Source organism: Labrus bergylta, chromosome 1, assembly GCF_963930695.1.
Source record: "Labrus bergylta chromosome 1, fLabBer1.1, whole genome shotgun sequence".
Taxonomy (NCBI): Eukaryota; Metazoa; Chordata; class Actinopteri; order Labriformes; family Labridae; genus Labrus; species Labrus bergylta.
The window spans coordinates 24,056,636-24,067,640 of record NC_089195.1 but is presented as its reverse complement, the minus strand read 5'-3'; the positions used below and the strand labels follow the sequence as shown (position 1 = coordinate 24,067,640).

Below are 11,005 nucleotides of genomic sequence, written 5' to 3'. Positions count from 1 at the left end.
GGATCAATTTTTGTTCACGAAAACAAATGGACTTTGCTGTTTGCCTGCACATCATCACTAGATACTGATAATCTCACTCACATCGTGGAACTGTAAGCAACTAAGTCTGTAGACAAAGAAGCTTGAAACTCTTGAGATGCAACATTTCCTTTGTTTATATTGACGGGTTCTAAATAACTCCAGGTTCCAGGATAACCTGTTATATGGCCCTTGGGTAAAACTAAGCTGTGGACCCCTTTCATCAGAGACAAACAAAAACACCCAGAACTCAAGCTGGAGATCAGCTGTAAACACTGGTAAGCATTTCTCCACTTCTGATGAACTCCTCTAAATTCTGTTCAAACTCAAAAATGGAGTTGGCCAATGGTTTCCCTTCAGATACTGTTTAAACTCTAGGTATCCCTTTACATTTTGGAGCAGATATTTGTAAAAAAAAAAAAAAAAAAATGCATCAAAAGTGCCCACTTGGGACACGCTAGCAGTAAAATAAACTGCATTAAACTCTAGCATGTGTGCAGGAAACATTATAAAGTGTACCTTCAGGGTGGCCAAGGAGAAAAGGTGATGCAGTGCACCAATGTGTGCCATGAAAAGTGTCTCTTATCTTAATCAGAGTTTTGAACTGCTTCCTGATAAACACATCGTGTCTTTGTACAGATGGATTGTGTCCGCTTTTATTAGGCGGCCTGACTCTGCCACTGCCTTTAAATAGTATAATTGTGGTGCATTAGGTCATTTCTGACAGTGAGGCTCATCACTGAGAATGTATTATATAATGCAATTTACACTTTCATATGATTCTTGCATATAGGCTTAGTTGTATTTCCTGTTTGTTTTCATTCAGTTATTTATTCACAGATTAGACGAATTAATCAAGTCAATAATATGATTTCATTCATGAAGCAAACATCTCAAATCCACTTTTGTTAGTTTGTTTTGAAGTATTTGACAAATAGAACACATGTGGTCTTCAAGACACTTTTGTTGTAACACTTAGGTAGTAGAATTATTGGCCTATGATCTTATATTATCTTAAATAATGCCTATGAATAGTGTCTGTCATTAAAGACTAATGCAAAGGAAGTAATACACCTGTTTGGCTTTTAAGTAGCACACAAACAATACGCTTGTGTCAAAGATGTGAAGGAGGGTTTTGTTGGGTTTCCTGCACTTTTCTTTTCATTTTTCAAAAACAGGATGTGGGATGAGGGGGAGCAGCACTTTATTCAGTTTGATTTGACTCAGCTGAAACTCGGCTTTGGGTGGTTGTTTACAAACTTTCCCCTCCGGTGAACTGCACCGAGTCGCTACACACTCGCAGGACTCACTCCTCCACGCATGAGTTGTTGTTGCAGATGCAGGAACAGAAACGAGTGTAGGACCTCTACAGTACCTGCACTCACTCCTGGGTGGTTTCCTGTGGGGTTTTGAACATGAGTACTGTAGGCGGGTTAGGGGCTGATAAGACACATAATATCAACACTTGGCAACCTTTTCAAATTAAAGCGGTTCTATTGAGGTCAGCCTGTAGTGAAAGTCAACATATGCTGGGGCAGGAGATGAGAAACACCTTTGTCTGTTTTTTTTTTTGGTGTGGGGTTTTTACAGAAGCAACTTTCATTACCTCATTAGAATTGTCAGAAACCTATTCCCCTAACACTCGTGTCTGCAAGAGAATGCACAATGACCCAAAGGACACTTATCAAACTTGACTTTGCTTGTTGAATCCACCAAGTATGATTTATAGCTTATAATACGGTTAACAGGGTTTTCAAGCTGAATCAAGCGCTGAAACCAAACACTTCAAATGTTCATCATATCTGTGGGATTGTTATTTATTTTTTCTAACTGAGTGATTATGTAAATGAAACAGCAAATTATGTTGAACATCGAGCACATCTAAAAGAGTGTATTAAAATTCAAATATATCAAACAAAGCTGTTTAAAATTAACCTACGCTCCAAAACGTTGTACAAACCATAACTCACAGAAATGATTTTTTTCTCATTCAAAGTTTATAATCCTCATACCATGGCTCAATCTGTTCCACATCTTAGTTCCTGAATCACATCCTCATTTTTTACATGCCGTTTTCAGTTCTTCCTGCAAAATAAGGGAAGAAGAACGTTTACATGTTTGTGTTTTAGGTCATTTTTATGAACTTGATTCAGACTGCTAGAACACAAAAACAGCATGACATAAAACAAAGACTTTTGGGTTTACTTCAGTCCTTCAAATGAAACATTATGCTGATAAGCAACAATGGTGAAAGGCTGAGATACTAACATGAAGTGGGCCATATTAAAGATAAGGTTAATCTGTTACAGTATCTATAAAGCAAAGTAACACTCTCCATAGACAGGAAGGATACAAATCATCATTTTGATGAAACAGCAAATTAACATTTGAGTTGATGTTTGGAACGGTCTGTACTTCATTTATTTGGACTCTTTGTGAACCTCAAATGAACAAAAGCAGCATTTTGCAGCAAAAAATACATCTCAGACATCATACTGTTTAAAGTAAGACACCTCTCACACTAAAAATAATCAGCAGGATAAAAAAAAGACTGAGCCATGTCCATCACTTTTGCAGTGGCAAACTAGTTTGACTGTGTTTTAACAGAGGATTCTCATGACATGTGGTTATTGAATTCTCCAATGTTAGTGTAAAAAAAACTTTATTCATCCATATTAGGATATTTTACAAGTAAAATCATTATTGTGTTCAACCAGACCATTCAGGGTTTAATGACTGTAAGGGTCAGTATACCTGGTAATAATAAAAACAACCCTGTAATACTGTATTTCATAATAGCATGATTTTTTTCTAAGATGATTATTATGAAATCTCACACTGTTGCAATCCCACTTGTTATAATGAGACTTAAACTGAAGGAGCTCAGTGAGCACATGTATTATTATTATTATTACACATGCATCTATACATCACGTCATATATAAAAAAAATGTTTAAAGGTAATTTCCCTTCTTAGTTCCAATCTTAAAAGACAGTAGTTCAACTGTTATCATTTCAAAGGGGCTTTTGCTGCCGAGTTTCATCCACAGTTCAGTGGAAATGACCACGGCACTGCGGCATCATGGGAAAACACTTATATTTTGTCAAATATTCCAACACCAAAAAAGATTCTTGGAGGAAGTTCTATTTTCTTTTTCAATGTGTTGATTATGACTGTGTGCTGCATGTGCTGCATCACACTAATATTGTACATGATCATGTTTACTGCAGTGCCCTCATCTGGACAAAAGAAGAAACTACGTTGATAAAAACAATACATATATATATATATATACATATATATATGAGATTTTCATGTCCAACAGAGGGCAACACTTTGCCTGGCTTACAGTACTAAAATTTGTGACCAGTCAAACATGAGACCCATGCCATTGTTAGTCATGTCTTTCCAAAACAGCTGGTCTTTCTATGCAGCGTCCACTCTTCTGAGGAGGCTTTTCACAACATTTTGGATCCTGGCTTGCTGTAGGGACTTGCTCTGACTTGCAGCTCAGGGAGCTCACTTGATTTCAGAGTTGCTCATGGTTTGGGCTTTACACACTCCCTTGCCGATGACCTCAAAAGCAGCTCCCTTGTATCTTGCAATACACTGGCCGTCTGTACGCAAGTCTGTCTGAACCTGCTCCCACACCTCCTGTTTTGGGTTCAGCTCTTTGTCTGCTTCACCTGCAATCAACAAATCAGATTGATACACTAGAAGAACTTCCTTTGTTCTCCACTCATCCACCGCTAATGCAGGATTTATGGGTACTGGCGTGACATAATATACATTTCGTCCTTGAATAAAAAGTCTCAGACCAGAAAAGCCTCCGGGCTTTCTGGAAGATTACTGAAAGTGGCTGCAGGGTTTTTCTCCTGTTCAGCCACAGGGAATCGATCAGGTTAGGCTAAAAAGCCTGGCTCGTGCTTGTTTAAGTCGACAAAAAAAAAGAAGAGTTTTCAAGGACCAGGCTTTGTGCACATGTTCAAACAGGGAAAGACCTCGCTAAGCTTTGAAGTATCAACAGATGGCTGAAAACATTTGGGTTTTTTTTCTAAAACAAAAACACATTTTATGTTTTTTGGGGAAGGCACCATTCTGCCAGTCATCTACAAGTCAATTGCTAATACTATGATGATAATCGTATTGTCTCGTATCTAGAAATAATGGCTTAATAGTGGCAATGATTTATCTTTACTTACAGAAACAGTGACTAGGTAAGAATACCTGGAAAGTCCTGGAAAATGACTCTGTCCCCTGGCACAGCTCCACTTGGAGGATCGAGGATCTCCACTTTGTCAGGTGAGCTTGCACATATGATTAGAGCCTGGGACAGCACTCCTTTAATTTTTGCTGGCTTCAGGTTACACAGCAGGACTACCAAGCGATTCTGCATCTGCATTAGAGGTACAGAGGTACACAAACAGGAAAAGGCTTTTCCCGGACTGTAGAGTCGAAAACAAACTGTTTTCTAACGTTTGGTCAGGGAGTCTTGATGTTACGGCACAAATTAACACTAACCACAGCAGCTTGTCACTTAGTACTTGGTAAGAAAGGATTGAAAACATATTCACTAAAATAAGGAGTCTGACCTCTGTGATTTTAGCAGTTGCCAATCTTATTGGAAAGCTTTCCATGAGATTTTCAAGTCTGGATTTTTGTGCTTATTGAGCCAAAAGAGAATTTTTGAGGTCAAGCACTGATTTGGACTACACGGCCTGGTTTGCAAGCTGCACTTTAATTCCGTGCGGAGATGTTCAGTGTGCTTTGAGTCAGGACTCCGTGCAGACAAACTAAGTTCTGATTTTATTTTACACACAACATGCCTCATTGCTGGTTTGAGGCTGACCAATGTCTACACATTTGTGGCTCACAATAGCAGTTCCACCCAGGGCAGTTCTAGTGGAATTAATCTGGCGTCTTGCAAAGATTTAATTCAGTGACAGTGCCATGTTTAAAATCACTGACCTCTTAACCACACATTGTGCATTCTTGTCTACCAAGATGTCATTGTTGATATGTTGATCAACACCTGTATAGTTAAATTGACTGTACAGTTAAAATATTTTTTACCGCATGCACATGAGAGTAATTCTGTACCTGGTCCAGAGGTGTGTGCTTTGCTAGCGAGCTGACCACTGTCCTATGAGAAGCCTCTCCAACATCAACCTGCTGCACATAAAGACTGTCTGAGTCCGGAAGCTGCAGAGCTGAGATTACATGTCCAACACGCATGTCCAGACGAGACACATCCACCTTGACTTCATCTTGGCTTGGTGCAGCCTGCGTCTTCTCAGCTTTTTCCCCTCCTGGCATAAAAATAAAAAATAAAAAAATAAAAGACATTCTATCACAATAATCATGTAAACCAAAATAAAAAAATAAGGATTTAGCCTTAAAAGCATTTAGCACTGTTATTTTCTTTCTCAATTTATTCTCTCGATGTGCCTATTCATCCAGTGTTTATGATGTTTCTACCCAGAAATCTAAAAGTTTTTCTTATAAAACACAGTAAATTTGTTCTTGAAACTTGTAACCTAGAGAGAAAAAATAATGTGAGGAGTGTTCATAATGAGTTGATTAGGAAACCCTGCGGACTACACAGTACATCTGAACTCTTTGATGATCTCATACTGGCCATGTGTAACAACTGTTTATAACAAAAATCTCATCCTGCTTCATTTTTACAATCAAACATATCACCCCTCTGAAACCTTTACACGGGAGACATGGCAGCGTGAGGTTAACCCCCTCGTCTGACAGCGACCCAGTGGCGGTGTAGCGGCGATAACAGGCATTGGTAATAAGTATTTATGGTCCGTCTTGTGTTGTGACACACAAGTTTCAAAAGGTCATCGCAGAAACAATACAGGACAGCTGAAACATGCAGGATTCAATCACATTTCTAATAGACGTTTACTTCCTACTTTGTGTCAACAGTTGAACTTTCATATTTTGACTTGACAAAGCCTTTTTTTCACAAAACCACTTCTATGATGAAATGGATTTCTCATTTGTTGTCGTTGAAGAAACTGAACTTCACTGAGCTCCGTCCTAAACTCACATCTTTAGATTGTTGTTTAACCCAGACTGTGGTCCAGATCTCATCACCTGAATAATTAGCTCTTCTGTCTGATTGAAGAAAAATCCCTGCAGCTCAGTTTTCAATAACCTTGGGAAAACCTTCTGAGTTAATAGAGGCTGCATATTTGTGTCCATGGTAATGGAGCGAGACCAAGTGCACTCAAAGGAAAACAAGGAGCGAAAAATGTCCTCCTGGCTTTTTTCTCCCACTACAAGTACAAGCTCGTTTGAGTACATGATTGTAATCGCTAGCATTTCCTCAACTAATAAGACTCCATAGTTCAGCTTGAAATAAAGACTGTGCAAAGGTTGCTGATCAAAACCTCTTAAAAGCTTCTGATCCAAACATATTGTAACATAAATGTGTTGTAAACTAGCAGAAACATTTAGCCTTAGAACACTAAAAAGACTGAGTCTTACACAAACTGACTAAGACTGAGTCCAGGTTAAAGGAATCTTAATTTTTCAAAACATCGACGGATTTTTTTTTACAAATATCAAGCAACAAAGCTGGATTATTAATTAGGCAAAGTCCCAAGTTCACTGCATGTCAATGTGTTTGGGAAATGTCATTAACTCAAAGCGTGTTAATAAATTATCCAATATCCACAAAGACTGTTCCTGATTTGTAAACGTTATTACACGACTTTGGGGAGGAGCCATGTTTTCAAAATGTAGGGTAACACTGCCAAGAAGCAGTAGTTGTGGGTCAGACTAAGAGTATTGTTGTACTTTGGTAAGTGTATTTGTTTATATCTGTTTTGTATTATGGTTGTATTATAAAAAATATTGGATCATCTAATTACTTTGGACACTTAAAGGCTCAACTATGGAGCGGAGCTGAAAACTAACAAAACAAAGTTGAACAATTTTGAACAGCAGCCACTTGATCCAGTCACCATAAAAAACCTAAATTCAAGTAATTAAGATATATGTAGGGATATTTAGTTTATTATTATATGAAATAAAAGACAGATGAAAATCCTCACTTTTGAGGAGAGAGAGACAACATATGATTGACATTATGCAATTTTTAAAAAATCATCATATTTGCCCTGGCATTTTGGTGACTGACTAAGCGGCAACCTCTGGTTTTGAAATACGAATCAAATGTGGAAGAGCAAAGACTGCAGTTGCTCAAGTGTCCACTTGAGGCTGACTTCAAAAGACCCTGAAGATCCATACACACCTTATATCAAAAAGACAGTTTTTAGAGCAGAAATTAACATGTTTACAGCCTCGTACAAAAAATTATTTTGGTCTGAATAGCTAAGTCATTATGGGCACGCACTGTATGGGGAGTGATTTTTTTTTTTTTTAAAACAACTGTGCCGTTTTGATTTTTGTGACGGATAAGAGTAATTGATAATAAGAGGCGTGGCTGGCGGGCACACATTGTAGCTGTTAGGCAGGAGGCTTCAGGCCTGCCTCAGCTCCAGCTCTTAACCTGGTTCATTCAAATTGAATTTAAGACTCCATTACCAATATGGTGAATGGCAGCGATGGGCTTTAAAAGTCAGCTTCAGAAACCAATGGGTGACATCACTTAGACTACATCCATGTAAATATAGTCTCAATCTGAAATCAGAAAACAGTAGTCCCTACTCGCTAGGATTACATGAATGAATGACGCGAATGAAAAACCAACCTGTGACTTGCAAGCTTGAATTTGAAGAGACATGTCATAGGACATTACACATGTGTAGCTGAATATTTATATAGGCTACTGTATGCAAGTGAAAACTTAAGACTTCAGAATTCATTTGTTAAAACAAAAAACATGTTGCTTGAACAAAAGCTTGGACATTCTTTGAAGTCTTTGAAGTCACATTTTCAATTTGATGCTGCATGACATAAATGCAATTACTAAAAATATAATGTGACTAAATATGGCAACCGTATTTTCTGTTTCATCAACCAAAAACTGATGAATGAATGCCAGGACTTTTGCAAGCCATTGTTGGGCTTTAGTTTACTTATATGGCCAAAAATGAAATCAGGTCATAGGCTACAGGTCATCAGGTTTCTGGTTGTATCCCTGACTAAAATGGACTAAAATGGTCTAAATGGGAGCACATCCTAGATATCCTGCATGTCTTTCTGTTGTTTCGTCTCTACCTGTTGTTTTGATGTGTCACTACACCTGTGGATGACTAGTTTATTCTGTAAATATCATAAGGAAAGTGAAGTAGCTTGTGTAGGGTATATTTGTTTGTAAGAAATTCAGCTTGGGGTCTCAGTAGGTGTCAAAATGAATTACCACTGTTCGGAATTAAATGAAATGTTGTGCAATATTATACAGGTGCAAACAGTATGTGGACACATTAAACCTCTTGACATGATTGAACCCCAAGTCACCTTTCGTCTTATTGTAGGTGGACACTCGGCCGCGGAAGCCCATCTCTCTAAGCTCCCGGCGGACCGTTCTTGGGCTCACGGTGGTCCCGGAGGCGGACTGAAACTCGGTGGCAATAGCTTCAACCGAGGGCAGACAGTTTTCCAGCGCGACTTTCTCCAACACCTGGCGGTCCTCCTCCTTCAGCTTGTGCGGTCTGCCGCTCCGGGGCAAAGCCGTGGTTATGCCTCCGCGTTTCCACTTCAGTATCACTGCGCTGACGGTGGACCGAGGCAGCTGTAAGAGAGCCGAAATCTCACGGACTGACTTTTTACACATGTGACAACCTACAATAGTTCCCCTCTGAAAGTCACTGAGCTCTTCACGGCGACCCATGATACCGCAAAGGTGCATTTTACGTCATTTATTATTTATTTATTACATCTCCCTCGTCTGCTCAGCTTTCTTCTTCTACTGCTTTTGACAGTTTTCATGCTACTGGGTACATTGCTGCCCTTCCCAGGATATGAAACGCATTGCAGTTGCCGGTTTATTGGGACAGTGACCTAAATCAGGTGTAGTCTTTTAAGGCTTATCTATTGATTTTCTTTTTTGACACAACTTTAGACCAAAGAACCAGGCGGGCTTCCGTAGTGGTCCATGGTATTATCACACAATCGTATTTAAATGCAACCAAAGCAATATTAGAATTCAAGAATTAAAAAAAAAAAAAAGTTAAGGCACATGGGCTGTTCTAGGCAGGGGCCAACAGGGGCCAATGCCCCTGTAACACCGAGCTTGGACCCCCCTGTGGCCACCCCTCAAAAAGGAAGAACCCCCCCCCCAATAACACATACACAATATTTGACTCACAATCTAGTATTTAATTCTGTTACTGAAACAAATAAATGTACAAATTTAATGTACCCCTCTGACAAAACAACTGGCCCCAGTTTGGCCCCCTCAGTAAAAGTGGTCTAGAACCGCCACTGTTTAGGCAGAGGGGGGCACACTTGGGACACCAGATGATGCCGATGAGCCCTCTGGAGGTGTTGTGGGCCAGTCATCAAAAACACCTGATGACCCCAGTGATGTCGTTCAGATCAGATCAGAATATCATGGTTCCTCTAGGGACAGCTCAGGACTAGCAGTCCTTTTCAGTCCCGCTTTTCCACTTAGGTGGCCACCGAGGGTAAAGGAGTTTGGAAAGGAGGTCGTCAAGCATCATTAGGGAGTCATTCACAATTCATCAGTTCACAATCAGTCACTAGTTCACAATCACCACTCATCCTGATTTTTTTTTTTTTTTTCATTTTCCTTTTTGTGTTTGTGCGTGTGTATGTATGCTCGTGTGTGTGAGTGCACATGGTCCTAAAGTTTAAAAGACATACTTAAATCTATATCATAAATACATCCTGAAATCCTCCTGTTAAAATACCCATTATATTCATTTGAAATACATCATGAAAAGTTTTAAAATTGTTGTAAAATACCCTATAAAATATATTACAAATGTTGTAAAATACCCTATAATATATATTAAAATTGTTGTAAAATACCCTATAAAATATATTAAAATTGTTGTAAAATATCCTATAAAATGTATTAAAATTGTTGTAAAATATCCTATAAAATATATTAAAATTGTTGTAAAATATCCTATAAAATATATTAAAATTGTTGTAAAATATCCTATAAAATATATTAAAACTGTTGTAAAATATCCTATAATATATATAAAAATTCCTGTAAAATGCCATTTAAATTAGGTTAAAAGACTTGATATTTCATCTTAAGACTTAGTGTTTAAATGTTAGTAAGACAGACAGTGATGTTCTTGCCTCCCTTTATACCTTTAAATAGCCCCCCCCGAGGATCATCCCCACTCGCATCACCTTCGGTTAATTGCAGGTCACAAGGCGTTGTATCACCTAGTCCTAGGATAGAACACAACCCTCCCAGTACCTTCACTGTGACTTTTAGATTATTGAATATTAAAATTAAAATTATCTAAGGAGTTAAAAGTTTGATATTTATATAAACGTTAATAATACAATGTATCCCTACAACTAGCCGCAAAAAGGTCACTACAGTTAAATCATTTGTATGAATGATTTACGATTGATTCAGATTGTTTGCAATTAAACTTTATCCCAGCTTTGAGGAAAAAAATGTCAACATACAGGAAAGGTTTGAGATAAAAGTTGAATGGCGCCTTCCTTCGGTAGCTCCTTGTTCTCCATACTGTTAGCTAATCGATGGCTATGAAAGTGTTCTGTCTGTTTAAATTTAAGTATAGAACTTCCATTGAAGGCCTCATTTATTTATTTAAGAACAACAGGCCCATTTCTCTAAAGGTTTCCATTATTATTGTAACTATTACAGCAGTGTGTGCAGCTTGTGGTCAGAGCTCTGCTTTACTATAAAATGTTTTTCTGACTAATTTTGATTTCAGTCACACTCCCAACTTTGCAATCTTATTTGAGCCTATGTAAACAAAACAGTTTATCAAAGTTGAAAAAACATGATTCAAATTTATTTCAAGGCTCGATTGTAGCCATTCCTAT

General features: G+C 38.2%; 1 protein-coding gene across 1 annotated transcript; it reads right to left on the bottom strand.

The window, feature by feature from the left end:
- Positions 1 to 1,819: 1,819 nt before the first annotated feature.
- On the bottom strand, positions 1,820 to 8,920 carry LOC109980066 (aminoacyl tRNA synthase complex-interacting multifunctional protein 1). Its single transcript, XM_065957141.1, has 4 exons — positions 8,462 to 8,920; positions 5,120 to 5,328; positions 4,247 to 4,415; positions 1,820 to 3,705 (listed from the first exon to the last, which is right to left on the bottom strand). Exons 1-4 carry the CDS (start codon positions 8,850 to 8,852, stop codon positions 3,539 to 3,541), a joined length of 936 nt encoding a protein of 311 aa, XP_065813213.1. The 5' UTR covers positions 8,853 to 8,920; the 3' UTR covers positions 1,820 to 3,538.
- Positions 8,921 to 11,005: the final 2,085 nt, after the last annotated feature.

Bases quoted from the DNA above. Each gene is read 5' to 3' on its own strand.
- LOC109980066 (XM_065957141.1), bottom strand. From the start codon at position 8,852: ATGCACCTTTGCGGTATCATGGGTCGCCGTGAAGAGCTCAGTGACTTT. The intron at 5,329-8,461 runs GTGACTTGGGGT...TTTTTATGCCAG, and splicing joins CACCTACAATAAGACGAAAG to GAGGGGAAAAAGCTGAGAAG. The intron at 4,416-5,119 runs GTACAGAATTAC...CCTCTAATGCAG, and splicing joins AGCACACACCTCTGGACCAG to ATGCAGAATCGCTTGGTAGT.